Here is a 19,898-nt window from a genome sequence, read left to right as displayed (position 1 = left end):
GCGGACACTTGGGGGCGCTCTGGAAGCGCGGACACTTGGGGGCGCTCTGGAAGCGCGGACACCTGGGGGCGCTCTGGAAGCGCGGACACCTGGGGGCGCGACGGAACCAGCGGGAACTCAGGAGGGCTGGACGGAACCAGCGGGAACTCAGGAGGGCTGGGCGGAACCAGCGGGAACTCAGGAGGGCTGGACGGAACCAGCGGGAACTCAGGAGGGCTGGACGGAACCAGCGGGAACTCAGGAGGGCTGGACGGCCCCAGCGGGAACTCAGGAGGGCAGGACGGCACCAGCGGGAACTCAGGAGGGCTCTCTTGAAGCGCGGGGTTGCGCGGGTGCTCTGGGCTGAGGACAGCAGCAGTGCTGGGAAGAGTTGGGTGGCCGGAACATTTGGCAGGGCATGTGGAGGGTCCTGGCGAGCGGTGAGCTGGTGAGGCCGGGTTGTTCTCGGGTTGGGTTGGACGAAGATCGGTTTGACATTCTTCGACTTCGAAATCAATGCCATGTACATTGAGGACATAATTTATCAGCCCGATAAGGGAAAAACTGGACGTGGGGATATCGCAGCTGATGACATCTTTGTCCAACCCAAACCGAAAACACACACCGAGCGAGGCGTCAATCCAGCTCACCTCGTTGGAAACCTCAAGAAACTCCTCTACATACTCTACCAACTCCCGACCATCCTGCCGCAGACACCAAAGCCTGTCTTCAGCCATAGTGTTGTTGTAGGTCCGGTCTTCCGTCACGTTCCCTCTCGGGAGACAAGGAGCGAGGAGACGTAGGAGTACCAAAAATCCTTTTATTTGGTGAGACGCACACAAAGAGACGAGGAGCTTGGGGAGAGACGAACATCTATGACGATTAAGACCGGACACAGGGGCTAGGAAACACAGGGATTATAAACACAGGGAAATACGGAACAGGTGTGGACTAATCAAAACACAGGGCTAGGGACTAATTAAACTAATGGAGACAAACGAGGACAGGAACAGGAAGGCCAAATATGGGCACAGGAGGAGGGGAAACACAAGACAAGGACTGACAATATGTATGTATGTATATATACAGTATATTATAAGTGGGGGGAAAGCGATTCACCTCTCGCGATTCTTTTTAATACAATTTATATACACACATACATATATATACAAACATAAAACAAAGCACAAAAATGTCTAGCAATACAGTACAATTACAGAATTATAAAATCACAAATACATAGTTTAATAAATACCTACCAGATCTACAACCCGAATTCCAGAAATGTTGGGACGTTTTTTTACATTTGAATAAAATGAAAACAAAAAAAGAATTTCAGATCACTTGAGCCAATATTGTATTCACAATAGAACATAGATAACATAACAAATGTTTAATGTTATGCAGAAAATGAGCTCATTTCAAATTTGATGCCTGCTACAGGTCTCAAAATAGTTGGGACGGGGGCATGTTTAGCATGGTGTAGTATCTCCTCTTTTCAAAACAGTTTGAAGACGTCTGGGCATCGAGGTTATGAGTCTCTGAAGTTTTGGTGTTGGAATTTGGTCCCATTCTTGCTTGATATAGGTTTCCAGCTGCTGAAGAGTTCGTGGTCATCTTTGACGTATTTTTCTTTTAATGATGCACCAAATGTTCTCTATAGGTGAAAGATCTGGACTGCAGGCAGGCCAATTCAGTACCCGGACTCTTCTACTATGAAGCCATGCTGTTGTAATGGCTGTAGTATGTGGTTTTGCATTGTCCTGCTGAAATACACAAGGCCTTCCCTGAAATAGACGTCGTCTAGAGGGGAGCATATATTGCTCTAAAACCTTTATATACCTTTCAGCACTCATAGTGCCTTCCAAAACATGCAAGCTGCCCATACCGTATGCACATATGCACCCCCATACCATCAGAGATGCTGGCTTTTGAACTGAACGCTGATAACACGCTGGAAGGTCTCCCTCCTCTTTAGTCTGGAGGACACGGCGTCCGTGATTTCCAACAAGAATTTCAAATTTGGACTCGTCTGACCATAGAACACTTTTCCACTTTGAAACAGTCCATTTTAAATGAGCCTTGGCCCACAGGACACAACGACGCTTCTGGACCATGTTCACATATGGCTTTCTTTATGCATGATAGAGCTTTAGTTGGCATTTGCAGATGGCACGGCGGATTGTGTTTACAGACAGTGGTTTCTGGAAGTATTCCTGGGCCCATTTAGTAATGTCAATTAGAATCATGCCGATGAGTGATGCAGTGTCATCTGAGGGTCCGAAGACCACTGGCATTCAACAAAGGTCTTCGGCCTTGTCCCTTACTCGCAGAGATTTCTCCAGTTTCTCTGAATCTTTTGATGATGTTATGCACTGTAGATGATGAGATTTGCAAAGCCTTTGCAATTTGACGTTGAGGAATGTTGTTTTTAAAGTATGCCGCAATCTTTTTACGCACTCTTTCACAGATTGGAGAGCCTCTGCCCATCTTTACTTCTGAGAGATTCTGCCTCTCTAAGATATCCCTTTTATAGCTAATCATGTTACAGACCTGATGTCAATTAACTTAAGTAGTTGCTAGATGTTCTCCCAGCTGAATCTTTTCAACATTTCTTGCTTTTTCAGGCCTTTGCTGCCCCCGTGCCAACTTTTTTTGAGACTTGTAGCAGGCATCAAATTTGAAATGAGCTCATTTAGTGGATAAAAGTGTAAAATTTCTCAGTTTAAACATTTGTCATGTTATCTATGTTCTATTGTGAATAAAATATTGGCTCATGTGATTTGAAAATCTTTTAGTTTTCATTTTATTCAAATTTAAAAAACGTCCCAACATTTCTGGAATTCAGGTTGTAAAACAGTTTGGATTGAGACAAAAAGTCGTCATGAAAAACATTAAAATCAACACAATATTCACAATGTTGCCATAATTTATCCAGCTAAATCACCATGAATATGTGGATATTTGATATATTGCCTAGGTCTGAAGCTTATGTAATTATGTACTTTGCTGACTTGTTCTAACATATACCCTTTCCTGGCTTAAGAGCTGTTTAGCATGCTAACTTTCACAGACTTGTCTTAAATACTCCTCATGATTATGGGGTCTATGAATCTTTTTAATCGTGATGAGGGCTTTAACTGACATTAGTTACGTAACAAATTAGTTCATTAAATGACGGATCAATGGCAGCCTCTTGATTACTCAGAGGAAATCCACTCAGCTTATTTTGACTCACAAGTGTCCTGTTGACGACATCGGTTCCAGCAGTAAGACAAATTATATCAACCCTCTATCCGGGTCAACACTGAATGTAGAGATTTCAGATGAGCTCAGTGAGTTTGCAATAACAATGCAGTTTCAGTGTTTCCCACAACTTTGGAACATGGGATAGGCTACCTCTCACAGAATGCCCTTCTCACAGCCTCATTTAAACCCGGCCTAGTCAGAGTATCTGCACTCCCGTTGCAGCACTGTCTGCATGTGTGTGTGTGAACAGGCCGGCAGGAAAATATTTGTACTTATCATGAGGAAATGTCTGAACGACAACATCCTTATGCTGGTGTCCCTAGGTTAGAGTCAGTGTTGGTAGAATCAGAATGCGTGTGTGTGTGTGCCTGTGTGTCCGCCTCCCATCACTATTCCTTTGACCCAAGTGGATCGCATATCATGCCAGACAAAATGACCTAAATCTAACAGTGTCTAAAAATGTGTGGAAATCGCGGCCGTGCCATTTCCAGCTTCTTTCCAAAAACTCAGAGTAAGTTCCATGAACCGTGTTTTCTATGAAGATGGGGAAGCACGATTAACCGGAAGGATAAACAGATTTCCAGCCACTGTGTTAGCTTTACTGCTATATATATTTTTATGGAGAAGAAAACTAAATAACGAACCTGAACGTGCAAAAGACGCGATGTGAACAGCTATTTCTTTGTGTGGGGCTCCGTTTTTATGATGAGAGGTAAATTTTGAAATGTACCAGGTCTATATTATATCTATGTAGTTTTTTTCTGTTTGATAAGCAGTTAAATGTGTTTGTTTAAACACAGAGAAAAATAAAAGTGTAAGCTTTTAATAAGTCCAAGAATAAAATGATTAATTTAGCCTACTCAACATTTTTGCTGTTTTCTAACAGTTTGGACTTCAATAAAGAAAGAAAACTTACACTTAACCTTTTCACGGGCATTTTGTTTAGACAGATATCGTGATGTATCATTATAGGATTTTCTAGAAATATATCGATTATCGCAGAATCGCTGTATCGTGATATTATCGTTATCGTGAGCCATGTATCGTGATTATATCGTATTGTGAGGTACCCTGCGATTCCCACCCCTATCGAGGAAGCATCACTAAAGTTATTTCTTTCTCTTGTATTCCGTACAGTCATGGGCTTTGAAGGAAGAATTCATAGTATATGATGTGATCAGTTATGAAATATATCATAACTGCACATTTTGGTGTTAAATTGTAGGAAATTGTGGTTAGTCAGTTGAGTCGTTGTCGTTGGTGCCTCTAACAGAATCCTGGTACTGCCAGTCTTCTCAGAAAAGGAAGACTGTTGACCGCAACAAAAGTAACGACTGTTTTCAAATGTTTCACAACATTTTATTCCTCTGTTTATACCGGGAAACAATTGAATTTGCATGTTTGTGTTAAAGGATCTGTGCTGTGCAATCTGATATAAATATTTAGTTCTTTGTGAAGAAACATGAATTCTGTCAGCAAACAGTTGCTCAAATATTTATCCATGTCTAGAAAATGTGATATTATGGGTTATGTATGAAGCGCTGATTGTTTTATTTCACACTGCTCAAAAGATACAGGATATATTTATGTTTTTTGGATGATAGTGTGAACAGCATAAATAAAAAGAATTGTGGAAATAAATTGGACAGGTACACTACCATTCAAAGTTTAAAATCATGAAGATTTTTTTAAATCAAAGCTATATTTATTTGATCAAATTTACAGCAAAAATAATATTGTGAAATATTTAAACTAACGGTTTTCTATTTCAGTATATTTAAAAATGTGATGCAAAGCAGAACTTTCAGCATTCATTACTCCAGTCTTCAGTGTCACATGATCCTTCAGAAATATTATTTATATTTATATTTAGTCATTTAGCAGAGGCTTTTATCCAAAGCAACTTACAAATGAGGACAACAGAAGCAATCAATTGTAAAACTAAAACCAGATCCAAAATTAAAAGCTAAAAGTTTATAAATAACACCTATACACATTTTAAAAATAAAGAAATTAAATAAAAATGACAAATGCATACAACAAAATGTCAAAACTTAACATTTTAAATGAAAAACAAAAAATAAAGCTAAAAACAATTCAAAATATTAAAGAACAAAGGGTATAAGAGTATAATAATGATAACATAACATAACATAACACTAAGCCAAACACCAAAAAACAACTACATGTGTATGTACAACCACATACACATTTATAAATTCAATATATATATATATATATATATATATATATAATTGAATTTCCATTTAGTTTGTTGAAGTAATAAAATAACTCAAATTAAATACAATTAAAATTAATTTCTTAAAAGAAATAAAAATGACCCCAAACTTTTGAATAATATTTTATATAGTTAAGTTTTTAGGAGTGTAACCTTGAACAGGCAGTGTCTGAAATGGGTATGTGAACAATCTTTTTCAGTTCTGACTCTTAAAAGTAGACTTTTAAAGAAATTTTTACTGAAATTGATTATTTCTTTTCAGGCTTCAGTGGTCAGAACTGCGAAGAGAACATTGATGACTGTCCAGACCATCGTTGTCTTAATGGAGGAACCTGTGTGGATGGAGTGAACACCTATAACTGCCAGTGCAAGCCAGAGTGGACAGGTAACAACTACCTAGTCAAACCCCACATTTCACTTACAGATACAAATACATTTTTTTTAATCAGTAAGGCTAAAATCTTTTTCGTATTTCAACTCCCAGCAGGCACACAACGTCGTAAGATATTGGATATTTCGGTTGTGACGTCGGGTGACCAAAATTCAATGTAAATTCAACGTCTAATGTTAATGTTAAATTGATGTCCGATATCGACGTCAGCTGACGTTGAGATTTTGTTGTTTTTTTGGTTGTATCACCAAAATCCAACGTTAAGTCAACGTCAGATATTGACATCACCTCGATTTTCATTTTCAACCAAAATGCAACGTCTGTCCGATGTCATGTCCAACGTCAACCTGACGTTATATAGACGTCTGGTGCCTGCTGGGCTGTGTCAGGAAAATAAATGTGGTGAAATGAATGCCTATTTATGTTAATTCCTCAGGTCAGTTCTGTACCGAAGACGTCAACGAGTGTGATTTGATGCCTAATTCCTGCCAGAATGGTGGTACATGCTTGAACACACAGGGTGGATACAACTGTGTGTGTGTAAATGGCTGGACAGGGGACGACTGCAGCGAAAACATCGATGATTGCGCAGATGCAGCCTGCCACGCAGGAGCCACATGCCATGATCGGGTGGCCTCCTTCCTCTGTGAATGCCCTCATGGACGCACAGGTGTGCATCTTTTTTTTCTCTCATGAATCATATGCATCATGGTTTGAGGCACTCATTCTGTTATTTAAGCATTAGGTTTTTTGTGAGTTTTGAGCAAATCCACTGAAGAAAATCCACTTTTCTCAATTTTCTACTGGAGCAGAAAGTTGGGATGGGACATATTAATTTGCTTGTTCTTTTAATCTGCTAAAATGTATTCATTTTTAGGAGTACACTATATCACATAGATGATATAAAGTTAAAAACTATGAACTAAGTGGCATAAAACTTCTGTTTGATTTCATTGGGTCTATAAAATCTGCCGTGCTGTTTAAAAAGGAGATGTTCACTTAGGTTTAATCTCATAAATTCCTGCACAAGCTAATTCTCATTGTGTGTCTCTGTGTTTTAGGTCTGCTGTGTCACCTGGATGATGCTTGCATTAGTAACCCATGCCAGAAAGGCTCCAACTGTGACACCAATCCAGTCAACGGCAAGGCCATCTGTACCTGTCCTCTGGGTTACGTTGGCCCAGCCTGTGATCAAGACGTTGACGAATGTTCGCTGGGTAAGGAATGGCTGCATTGAATTGTATACATAAACATTACCGATGGTGCTTGATAAGCACACTAGTCGTGTTTAAAAATGTAGCTATTGCAATAGAATATTTTAATTGTATATGTTTTTGTCCCCTTTTAGGTGCAAACCCTTGCGAACATGCTGGAAAGTGTATAAACACAAAAGGTTCCTTCCAGTGTAAATGTCTGCAGGGATATGTGGGAGCTCGATGTGAACTGGACATAAACGAATGCATGTCCAACCCATGCCAGAATGACGCTACCTGTTTGGATCAAATTGGAGGCTTTCATTGTATCTGTATGCCAGGTAACCAAAAGATCTGCAGCATTTGGTTTAAATGCTCTCTATATATTACCCCCACACTGGTGATGACATTACCTCACATGACCAACCTGTGATCCAATAAATTGCTTCTTTTGGTAGTAATACTAATGGTACTGATGCCTGACTACATGCAGTTAATATATTCTATTAATTACACACAAAAGAAACACTAAAGGCATTGTTAAGACATTCTAAATTTTCTTGTTAAGTCTGGAGTTTACTCCCCTATGTTAATTGGCAGGGTACGAGGGAGTCTTCTGTCAGATCAATACTGATGAGTGCGCCAGCATGCCCTGCCTCAACAATGGGAAGTGCATCGACAAGATCAACAACTACCAATGCGAGTGCCCCACAGGTGAGCGTGCAGGGGTCAATCACCTCCCAGGACAGAACAGAGTGGAGAACACTAATCCCTGCCCTGAGGCAGGCTTACACAGCCCCGGCTAAAATGCTTCAAATAATCCATTGGAAAGCTTCTGGAAAGTTAAAATTTCAGACAGTTTTTGCTTGAGTAAGATGATGAATATCATTTATGCACAGCAACAACCCTCTTACAGTATTAATAGTTATTTAACCAAAACAATATTTTTTTTCTAGTGCACAAATATTTCTGTTAAATATTTTTTAAATAAATATTTAGACAATTTAAATGTAAAAATTTATTTAAATAATTTGGTAATTTAATTACCTAATGTTTACTTGAGAAAGTTTAGTTTAGAAATTCCAAATATATTTTAATGTATAATAATTGTTTGAATTTAAACATTTAATGACTACATATTAAAATGTTTATTAGTAGATATCTATAATTTTTTTTATTGTAAGAATACTTTTTGCCCCTACTTTGATCCTTTGTCCAGTTCCAATGACGTGAAACTAATTTTGTTGAAAATGTAGGTTTGTGAAAGGCTCTTCTTGTTGAAAAACAGCACATTTAGGATGCAGAGGAATTCATGCATAAATGAAGGAGGGTAGAGCGGAGGTACAATATTAGGCATGATGAGGTTGTGTAAGGAGAGGGGCCTACGGGGACCCCCAAGAGTGGTGTAAAGGAGTTTTGGGAGATAGTAAGATGAAGAAGTGGAAGATAGGCCCCTACACTGTTTCAGATGGAAATCAGAGCTCCTTTTCAGCATGCGGCACAGGGATCGTTTTCAGTAGTGTACACACTGAATCCATAGCAACCACAATGGGCACTTTTTAAAATGTGGCATTTTAGAGTTCTGAAGATGCATGGGACACTCCTTGATTACCGATGACAGGGGGTCTCAGGGAATGGCATAAGCAAGTTAGGAATTTGTTATCAAGATTATCACTAATACAAGATGTGTAATTACTTTTCCAAGTGATCAGACTTGATGATAAAAAGGACAGAAAAATCCCATAGATTTACACTAAAGCCATATCTAGAGACCAGAATGTCATAGAGTTTGAAGGTAGGGTACGAAGACTAACACACAGCACCTTAAGAAGTGCATACCAACAATTTTGTTTTATTGTTGCTTCAACTATGATAAATGTCCCATAAATCTCCGCACTGATGGATTTGTAGCCCTTAATGTGTTCGGACTGTATTTTGAACAGCAGACGTCTTTAGCGAGGGATTAAAATAACTGAGGGAGAAAGCACAAATGTTGGGGGTTCCTGAGCGATGGGGTTGCTAAATAGCATGAGGTCAGGGGTTGCGTGGGGCTCTTTTGGTGAGACAGACTCGGAGAGGGGGGGCGAAGGCTGCATGGGAGAATGCACATTGTGATGGAAAATTTCTACGGGACAAAGGAGGCAACCGGCATGGCTTGGCGTGCCACTGAATAGACAGTTCCTCTTTGTCTGGTGCCCTTGGTCAGGAGGCCTTGGAAGGTTTTTACCGCTATTTTACACCCTTCCCCCCATCTCGCTGTGATGGTTGGTTGAAAAGCAGCTTGAAAACCTGAGAGAGAGGGCGAAAGCTTGCAGCCGCGAATTAATGAACGCTGGCCATGTTGTATAGACGAGTGTGGAGGAATGAAGCGGGTGCAAACCAGAGGAATCTCTATATTGACCCCCTCCCCTTTCCTCTCGTCTCCCTCTCAGGATTCTCAGGCAGTCAGTGCCAGTTCGACATCGATGAGTGCGCTAGCACTCCCTGTAAAAATGGGGCCAAGTGTATCGATGGGCCCAACATGTACACCTGCCAGTGTGCTGAAGGTATGAAGACGCCGTCTGCTTGTTTCAGCTCTTAAAAAAAGTCATAAAAATACATAAAACATGATATTTCTGTTGTAAATACACATTTTTACAGCTGTAAAATATTTGGCTATAAATTTCTTTCTGAGTCATGGAAAAACATGGAAATTCCAGGGCCTAAATGTGAGGAAATGCATGTCATAATAAATATAATAAATGAATGTTTTCCTTTTTAGGATACACAGGGCAGCATTGTGAAACAGATGTAGATGAGTGTCTATCCAACCCGTGTCACTACGGCACTTGTAAAGACGGCCTGGCGTCCTTCACCTGTATGTGCCGTGCTGGTTTTACGGGCCGTCTGTGTGAGATCAACATTAATGAGTGTCTCAGTCAGCCGTGCCAAAATGGAGGCACCTGCCAGGACCGTGAGAATGCCTACTTATGCATCTGCCCTAAAGGAACCGCAGGTGCCCTTTTACTGTAATGGTCAAAAATGTGAACTCCTGCTTGTCAAAAGCTCTATTCTAAGTTCTATTTTGTGTTAACAGGTGCTAACTGTGAGGTTAACCTAGACGACTGTCAAAGCAATCCCTGCGATTTTGGAAGATGCATTGACAAGATAAATGGTTACGAGTGTGCCTGTGAACCGGGATACACGGGTGAGTGGTCTTAGATCGTGTGCCTCATACATCGGCAAACAGCAACTGTGCTGAAATAAAAAATAGTCTCATTTATTCTAAATGAGAATTCAATTGGATAGTTCGCCCAGCAAAGAAAATTTGGTAATTATTTCCTCACCCTTTTGTAATTCCAAACCCATATGCTGTTCAGTTTTCAAGATCTTCACAAATATCTTTTCCATACAACAACAGTTAACAGTGTCCATGAGCTGTCAAGCTTCAAAAAGTTCTATAAAATATAAACGGACCATAAAAAGTGTGAAAAACAGACTGAAATTTGCATCATTCATTGATAATATTGTTTTTGTGTGCGTGTTCTGTGTATGTGGGTTTTTCTACCTAAATAGCTATCGATTACAAGTACACAGTAGATCTTTTACTTTACAATCAAGATAGAGAAAAAAATGTTTCTTATATACAACAAAATACATCAATTGTGCCTATTTTTTAAAATCAGTCAATCACAAACCCCACCCCACAGCTATTTTTATTGATCAACAAAGTCACCTGTCAGGAAAAGCTCAGAATTTATGGATTCAGGTTAGAGTTCAGAAAAGTCACATATGGATCCGATTGGGACAGTAATGCTGTCTATCAGGATGTGTTACCAACTCTATACTGGTGTTAAGTTTAGGGTTAAGGGTAACTATTTGTTTCAGGGTTATGTAAGCAATAAACACCATGACTGACATGACCAGTGGGGTAGGTATTGCGCTTAACTGGTTTAGCCTTATAAAATAGGTGTCCTGAGAAATTCCCTAGACACTATAAGCAAAATTGTCAGGTTGGCTGCCTATGGAGAGTGATGTGTGGTCTAGCATGAAGTCTTGCGTAGGGTAGCAAATGAAAAGGCAAATGGAGAGGTTGTTTGTTCTCAATTTTTTTTCTTCTCTAGAATTTCATAAGAAATCTAAACAATGTCTTTGATTTGCCAAGATAACATTTAAATATGAACTCCAACATATTTTTTTTCTAAGACTAAGCTAACCACAATTACTGCGTAACACTTACTGCATGTCAACAAGTCTTATTTTTGAGATTTTTAATACTCATGCTCCACTAGGTCATTTAAGCTTTGGAAAAGGCACTGCGTTTGTGGTTTTATCAAGGCAGTCTAGGTGGTGTACTGAGCCCAGGTCTTTATCAATGTGTAGGAGATGGGGAGTCAACAAAGAGTTCAGCAGGTGAGACAGGCAACAAAGCAGGGTGGGGAGAGACAGCTGGCCAGCGAGCACACATTCGGCCTGGGCCGTGGTGTTGGCTTACAGTCTCACCCAATCCCCTGCCTGCCGAACAGACACGCAAGCCAGCCTGCTCCCTCATTCAGCCAGAGATCTCCAGGACATCTGGGAGTTTGAAAGGAGAAAAGATTTGCAAAAGATTGTGAAAGTTGATCTTTTAAAAGGGGGAAGTTGGCCGGTGCTTTAAAGACAAGTGACAAATGAAACCTCTGCCTTTATGCTGGCATTGCGTTCAGTGAATAGTGGTGCTGCCTGAAGTGGAGTCTAAAAGCTAGGCCTTAAGGAATGCAGTTGATTCAGAAGTTATTTTGACTACCATACGACATGTGACACTCTTTAACCATTTTCCTAATTCTGTCTTGTTTTTTTGTAGGGAAAATGTGTAACATTAACATTGATGAATGCACCATCAACCCCTGTCACAATGGTGGAACCTGCGTTGATGGAGTCAATGGGTTTACATGTCTGTGCAGAGAGGGATATCATGACACTACCTGCCAGTCACAGCTCAACGAATGCCTTAGCAACCCCTGTATCCATGGACACTGTGAAGACAAAGTCAATGGGTGTGTATTATTTACACACATACACTGCCATATGAAAAGTTTGGGGACAGAAAGAAAATTAAGAAATGAACACTTTTATTTGTGAAAGATGCATTAAATTGATCAAAATGGTGAAGTATAAAGTATAATTGTAAAGAATATTGTTTGAACTTTATTTATCAAAGAATCTCTGCTTTGAACATTGATAAGTATAAGAAGTTTCTTAAGCAGCAAGTCTTTTTGCTTAATAATTTTGCCTAATTCTCAACGTTTAATTGCAACATATAATCATTGCGGTTAATAGCATTCACCGTCTGTTTGATTACATGTAATTTGTAACTAACTGCATAATTCTTACTGTACATTTCTGCCATAGTCACCACTTATAACCTACTCCTAAATATAATGTAGAAACTTACAATTTTCTGTAAAGCTGCTTTGCAACGATTTGTATTGTGAAAAGCGCTATACAAATAAACTTGAATTGAAAAAAAAATCAGCATATCAGAATGATTTCTGAAGATTCTGAAGATAATATAAACACCCTGCTGGAAAAACCAAGTAAATATACCAGTTTAAAGTTGTTTTTTGCATTATGGCATATTGGGTCCAACCCCCCTGAAAACAAACAAACAAAATAGCTTAAACCAGCTTACGGTGATCTGGCTGGTCTTTTGGCTAGTTTTAGAATAGATTTGGCACTTTGGAGACCAGTCTGCTAGCAAACTAAAACAGTTGAACACTGTCTTTTCCAGACATGAGACCTCATACCAATAAACCAGCTCAATTCAAGTTAAGATCTGATGTTTTGTTCAGCAGGCCCATCTAAACCAGCTAGGACCAGCCAGAAACCATATAAAACAGATCTTGTTTCTTACAGATATAACTGTATTTGTGACTCTGGCTGGAGTGGTGTCAACTGTGACATTAATAACAATGAGTGTGAATCCAACCCCTGTATGAATGGAGGCACCTGTAAGGACATGACCAGTGGCTACGTCTGCACATGCCGCGCTGGCTTCAGCGGTTCGTATCATTCATTCTGCAAATGTACTGTAACTACAGTATGTGGTATGCCCTTTTACCCCCACTCAAACACACTGTGTCTCTCTAACATTTGATTATAGGTCCCAACTGCCAAACAAATATCAACGAATGTGCCTCCAACCCTTGCTTGAATCAAGGAACCTGTATTGATGACGTGGCTGGATACAAATGCAACTGTTTGCTGCCATACACTGGTATGAGTTTAGCTTTATTCATGACATTTTGAGATTGTTATTTGTGGATTGTGAAATTTTTCACCAGCATGTAGTATGTCACTGTTTAGCTGTTTAAATCAATTTGAGAGTTAACACTAATACTAACACTAAACATATATATATGTAACATGCTAACATCCATCTCTCTCATAGTCAATAGAGTGCTTTTTCAGTGGCCTTGGTTCTAAAAAGTCTTAGTTAAACAGTTAAAAGCCATAAACCAAAATATGTACACTGTATGTATATATATATATATATATATATATATATATATAATAAAAAAAAAATTAAAAGTTATTTGATTAGTTTTATTATTTTATTTTATTTATTTTATAAAAGGGATTCGAGTGACAGAAATCTTTCAAAAATGCCTGATGTAAAAAAAAAAAAAATCTGGTTACATCTAAAAGAGATTTTTGATTAAGTGTATTATTTTTTTAAAGACCATGATGACATTATGACAATTCGCTTTCTTTCCTGTGTTGATGTATTTCCCATTGAAACAGGAAGTTGTGATGGGCTATTTCTTGTAAATAGCCAATACCCTTTAGGTAAAGACATAAACATGAACAATGATTTGCTAATTAAAGGAAGGTTTCTCATTCTAGAAGCATTTTGTTAAACAAATTTGTAGATACGCCTGAAAATGTCAAATGATTTATCAATATTTTTAGTGCATTTTTATGAAGAAAACGTTCTGAAGTTTTTTTTTATCTATAGAATATTGTAAAGTAAATTCTGACAAATTTTAAGACCTTAAAGCTAAAAAAAGATATAAAACCTATTTATTTATTAGTTTAAATTAAAAGCCTGAAAAACCAAACTAAACTTATTTTATTATTTTTTTACCTTTTTGATGGGGTCTTTAGAAAGCTTTAGTGTGGCTATTACTTTTTGTTCGATTTGAAGTATTGTTAGTTTTACAATACTTAAACCACTTTAAATTATGAGTAGTTTGTATTACAATTTCAAAGTCAGGAACAACAGACCCTCCTCCATCAATCTAGTCCCAGACTGTTGACAGTGGCCCCTCAAGAGCCCTACAAGTATCTCTGTTGACAATACAGGAAAATGTTTTCAACAGACGACACATTCTTTCCTCTCATAATGTTATTTGACAAAACAGATAATGATGTTCTGCCTCTGGAACAGAAATCATATTAATTCCCAGTGACTATCTTTTTGGAAAAATCCACACAGCGTTATATCAAGAATAACAAAAATCTAGTCATACTAGGGTGGGAACAGTAGCCTGTCATGTTTCCTGTTTGCCCTGCTTCCTCTCTCACAGAAACGCAAATGGCCAGACAATGGCAGGAAAACCTGCTGGCTTCCTGCAGGGGCCGGCCGTCGTGGAAACAGATAGGCCAAATGTGCTTTTCTTTGCTAGGACTGACAGTCTAATCTCCAACAGAGAAAAGAGGAATTGGTACAGAACCTGTACTGAAACATAGTGTCACCTTCTAAATTTAGGCCTCCATAGGGGAAGAATGTCTCTTAAGAATCTTAAATGCAAAACACAGACTGAAATGCCAAAACAATGTGGAGTTTTTCTAATGCTTCAGGTTTTTTTATATATTTTATCTTCCAGGTGAGAACTGTGAAAACCTGTTGGCCCCATGTGGCCCTAAACCCTGTAAGAATGGAGGCGTGTGTAAGGAGTCCGAAGACTATGAGAGCTTCTCTTGTGTGTGTCCTGAAGGATGGCAAGGTACAAAATTCACAAAACTAACAAGAAATTCTGTCCTAGCCTCAATATAATACATAACTACATTCTTACTTTGTGCTGTCCCTCAATTGTAGGCCAAACGTGCGAGGTGGATATCAACGAATGTGTCAAAAACCCTTGTCGAAATGACGCCATCTGTCAAAACTCTATTGGCAGCTACAAATGCAGTTGCAAATCGGGCTACACAGGCCACAACTGTGAGACAGACATCGATGACTGCAAGCCCAGTGAGTGTCCCATTTCAGCCTTATTTCAGTCTAGTTGATCTTGCCTTGATGTCTAACCCCCTCCTTTTCCTGTAGACCCTTGCAGTAACGGTGGCTTCTGCAAAGACGCTGTGAACGCCTTCACTTGCACCTGCCTACCAGGTTTCCGGGGGAGCAGATGTGAGGAGGACATTAATGAATGTGACAGTAACCCATGTAAAAACGGCGCAAACTGCACAGATTGTGTGAACAGTTACACCTGTACCTGTCCACCTGGATTTAGTGGGATTCACTGTGAGAACAACACACCTGACTGTACTGAGAGGTAACAACTGCACTCTTATTTGTATCAGTTCTTATGTGTAAATAGTGACCTTTGCCAACAAGTCACTGTTTTGGCTGCAACAGAATACTGTTACAATCAAGAGGCAGCAAGACAATCAAATATCAGTAACAGATATGTACCACAAAACAATTGCCCAAACTAAAAATTCAAACCCTATACACCCTTTCTGCACAACGATAGAGGTACAAGCAAACATGCTGTTTTCACAAATATAAAATACTTACAAATACTTCAGAAAAATTATGTTTGTAGATACACTACCGTTCAAAAGAGACTGGAGTTTTGCCGTCACATGAACAAATTACATTTTAAAAATACAAAACAGTTATTTGAAATTGGAATAATGTTTCACAAATTTACTACTATTTTACTGTATTTTTGATTACATGTAGTATTTGTAAGCATAAGAGTCTTTAAAAACATAAAAAAAAACAGATCCCAAATTTTTGAATTCTGACATGCAAAGAAAATTCAACATTATTACTCTATACAACACGGCTACCATGAAACCACTGATCCCAGCTCAGTTATCAGTCTAATTTTTAAAGTCTAGCTGGTCACACTTTATTTTAAGGTCCAATTCTTTCTATTAACAAACCATTAACTACGACTTTTGCCTCATTAAAAATTTGCTGCTTATTAATAGTTAGTAAGGTAGTTGTTAAATTAGGTATTGAGTTAGTGATGTAGTGATGTAGAATATGTGCTTCATAAGTACTAATAAACAGCCAATATGTTAATAATAGTCATGCTAATAAATAACTATTTAATAGTGAGAACTGGACCCTATAGTAAAGTGTTACCGTCTAGTCTTGTCAGTCAACTAATCTGCTTCATGATAAAGTGTACCACAAAAAGCTCTTCTCTTGTCCATTAGTGCCCCCTCTGGTAAGCAAAGGACAATGCAACCAGAGAGTCATCACACACCATTATATATTAAAACTACATGATGTTAAATTAATGTTGTAAATAAAACTGATAATCATAATTTTTTTTTTCAAACAGCTCTTGTTTTAATGGCGGCACATGTGTGGATGGCATCAACAGTTTCACTTGTCTGTGCCCGACGGGGTTCACTGGAAACTACTGCCAGCATGACATCAACGAGTGCGACTCCAGACCCTGCCTGAATGGAGGCACCTGTCAGGACAGCTACGGCACATACAAGTGCACCTGCCCGCAGGGATACCATGGCATTAACTGCCAGGTAACAAATCAAAGATTTAGACAGCATGTGTGACATGGACAAAACTTGTATCCATCATACATTCATAGAGATTGTGTTAGACTTTGTTAAACAATTAAAAGATATGAGCCAAACTGTGTTTTGAATATTTTTTATGTATTATTTTATTTTATAAAATGTCGTTTTTAATATATATTTATATTTTTCACTTGTTTTAACAAGGATAATTGAATTAATTAAAAAATAAATTAATTGTGATCTATCCCTAATTCATGTCAGCACTTTATGTCAAATAAAATAAAATGAAATGAAAAATGTATTATGAATTAAAGAGATTTGAACTCATGGATGTTAGAGAGTTAAAATGTGAACACGGGATGAATTGTTGTCTTGCAGGAGCTGGTGAACTGGTGTAAGCCGTCTCCCTGTAAGAATGGAGGTCTCTGCAGACAGAGTGGTACTAGATACAGCTGCCAGTGTCAGACAGGCTGGACTGGTTTATACTGCGACGTCCCCAGCGTTTCTTGCGAGGTGGCCGCCAAACAACAAGGTACGTTTTTTGTATGTATGTGCCTGAAATATGTTTGCTGATTACCACACATTTCTGCCGGGGTTGTTAAGTGTTTCGCAAACCTGCTGTGATGTTTGCTTCCTCCACTTTTAGGTGTAGAGGTGGCCCGGCTTTGTCGTAACTCTGGTCAATGTCTGGATGCTGGAAACACACACTATTGTCACTGTCAGGCCGGATACACGGGCAGCTACTGCGAGGAGCAGGTGGACGAATGCATTCCCAATCCTTGCCAGAATGGAGCAACCTGCACCGACTACCTGGGCGGCTATTCCTGTGAAGTAAGTCAAGAAAACCTGGTGGTTAGGGACAGAATTGACTGTAGAAGAAGACACTTTAGGTTAATGCCTGCTAAATCTCCCTTCTTTGTAAAATAAATGCTTGTTTGGCAAAGAAGGAAGAAACCGCCAAGTAAACAGAAACAGGCTTGTTTTGTGTTTGGCATTAATTCGCCTCACTCCTTCTCTCGTTTCTTGAAGTGTGTGCCAGGTTATCATGGAGTGAACTGCTCTGATGAGATCAATGAGTGTCTGTCTCAGCCCTGCCAGAACGGTGGCACATGCATCGACCTGATCAATACCTACAAATGCTCCTGTCCTCGGGGAACACAAGGTCAGCTATCACTTCCTCCACTGTTTTACTCTTTTTGCCCATTTCACACTTCATTAATTAGGTCTTAACTGTTATCAGCAGGCTTAGACCTTTCTCTCTGATTGATGTAGTCATGCTTAATTACAGTTCATAGATGGACTTTTATTTGATAAATTGGATAGAAACTTTCAGTGTTATATTACCCAGTTGTATTAAATTTAACTGTCCTTTCTCTTTGTCTGTATCTCTAAGATTTTAAGGCATCGTGGAAGCATAAAAGAAATGTCAAAATATATTGATTTTAATTTATTTAATTTTAACTTGATTTATATTAAAATATAAAATAAAATAGTTATATTTCATTTTCTTCATATTCTAATTTATATGATATAATAGAATTATATTTAATTTATATAATTCATATTATATAGACACATTTCTCATGTAATTAATCATGAATGATCTACAATGAATCTAATTAAAACAGAAATGTTTATGTTTGCTCTGTATTTTTCTGTTTAGAGTATCTCATTGCTATGTAACATGCTAACATCCATCTCTCTCATAGTCAATAGAGTGCTTTTCAGTGGCCTTGGTTCTAAAAAGTCTTAGTTAAACAGTTAAAAGCCATAAACCAAACAAACCAGCTACAGGATGAATCACAACATTACAAACCACGACTGAAGCAAACACACACACACTCACACAATATACTTTGTGATTGGTGGTGATTTCTTTGCAGAATCATGGGTAATGTAGGTTTTTTTTATCAGGAATTCCACTGTTAAACATGTTTATATAAAAAATAAGTTGAAATAATGCATGCAGATAGCTATAACAAAAGCATAAATCATGGATTAACATCCTCATAGATCATAGGTCAGTTTTTAAAGGTTTATAAAGTTACTGTTCATTCCACTATGGAAAAAAAAGAAAGGATATTGAGTCTGATTTTAAAGTAACCCAACTATTGTATTTTATTTAAGCTATGTTTCTTCATTCCAAATCAGTCAGTAATAACTATTATGCTGCCTTAGAGGACAGCTGTCTGTGTAGGCAGTATTCAAGCACGGCAGCTCTTTTGGAACAGAGCCTATATTTACTTCTCTGCAATAAGGGTGGCTTTTATAAGACCTTTCCTCTCCTCTTCCCTCTCAGGTGTGCACTGCGAGATCAACATTGACGACTGCACACCCTTCATCGACCCCATCGCCCAGGAGCCCAAATGCTTTAACCAGGGCCGCTGTGTGGACCGTGTGGGAGGGTACCACTGTATCTGTCCAGCCGGATATGTTGGGGAACGCTGTGAGGGTGATGTCAATGAATGCTTGTCCAACCCTTGTGACACCCGTGGCACACACAGCTGCATCCAGCTCACAAACAACTACCGTTGCGAGTGTCGCACAGGATACACAGGTACAGCATAGGCTACTGGACCAGTTTGCTTTGATTTTGAGAGCAACGCTACATTCTGATCACATAATATCCTTGTTTGCGGGCCACTCCAGGTCAGCGCTGTGACAAAGTGTTTGATGGCTGTAAGGGGAAACCTTGCCGCAATGGAGGCACCTGTGCTGTGGCTAGTAACACTCCTCATGGCTTCATCTGCAAATGTCCACCGGTTAGTCATATTCTCTGATACATTTAGCCATGGTCTTCTGAACCTGCTTTGCATCGTTTAGCAATCTTGTTCTTACCACTTCTTCCTAACAATTCGTAGGGTGTTATGATCATGCCATTTTGGCTATATGGGGGTGCTCAAATGTCTGGTTTCACATAGAACTACCCGTTTTCTCCCAATAAATTAATATGCAGCCTATTAAAATAATGCTGTAATCTGTAAAATAATAGGAATCTGAAAAGAAAGAAGCTTTAAATAAATATTTAACGTGCGTGAATAAATTCAACCACCCCTATAGATTTAAGTTTCACGTTCCATAATCCGTGACGGACAGAGGAGCATCT

The 19,898-nt window shown here is 38.8% G+C and overlaps 2 protein-coding genes across 3 annotated transcripts in view; one reads left to right on the top strand and one right to left on the bottom strand.

The window, feature by feature from the left end:
• Positions 1-19,898, bottom strand: part of LOC306870239 (mucosa-associated lymphoid tissue lymphoma translocation protein 1-like) — a 1,002,100-nt gene that overhangs the window by 305,602 nt on the left and 676,600 nt on the right. The gene's annotated exons all lie outside the window — the stretch shown is intronic.
• The window catches only part of LOC306870233 (neurogenic locus notch homolog protein 1-like), a 54,831-nt gene that overhangs the window by 22,634 nt on the left and 12,299 nt on the right, over positions 1-19,898 (top strand). The window contains exons 5-24 of the mRNA XM_079417379.1: positions 5,730-5,852; positions 6,295-6,528; positions 6,920-7,075; positions 7,207-7,392; positions 7,652-7,765; positions 9,484-9,597; positions 9,813-10,046; positions 10,128-10,238; positions 11,874-12,066; positions 12,926-13,071; positions 13,173-13,286; positions 14,899-15,018; positions 15,111-15,263; positions 15,339-15,567; positions 16,594-16,795; positions 17,171-17,324; positions 17,439-17,623; positions 17,822-17,954; positions 19,092-19,349; positions 19,442-19,554. Of these exons, the coding sequence (XP_079273505.1) occupies positions 5,730-5,852; positions 6,295-6,528; positions 6,920-7,075; positions 7,207-7,392; positions 7,652-7,765; positions 9,484-9,597; positions 9,813-10,046; positions 10,128-10,238; positions 11,874-12,066; positions 12,926-13,071; positions 13,173-13,286; positions 14,899-15,018; positions 15,111-15,263; positions 15,339-15,567; positions 16,594-16,795; positions 17,171-17,324; positions 17,439-17,623; positions 17,822-17,954; positions 19,092-19,349; positions 19,442-19,554 (3,272 nt within the window). The remainder of the gene's footprint in view (positions 1-5,729; positions 5,853-6,294; positions 6,529-6,919; positions 7,076-7,206; positions 7,393-7,651; positions 7,766-9,483; positions 9,598-9,812; positions 10,047-10,127; positions 10,239-11,873; positions 12,067-12,925; positions 13,072-13,172; positions 13,287-14,898; positions 15,019-15,110; positions 15,264-15,338; positions 15,568-16,593; positions 16,796-17,170; positions 17,325-17,438; positions 17,624-17,821; positions 17,955-19,091; positions 19,350-19,441; positions 19,555-19,898) is intronic.

Source organism: Barbus barbus (genome assembly GCF_936440315.1).
Source record: "Barbus barbus genome assembly, chromosome: 5".
NCBI classification, from domain to species: Eukaryota; Metazoa; Chordata; class Actinopteri; order Cypriniformes; family Cyprinidae; genus Barbus; species Barbus barbus.
Note: the sequence above shows the minus strand (reverse complement) of the source record. Positions and strands in the feature narration are given on the sequence as shown.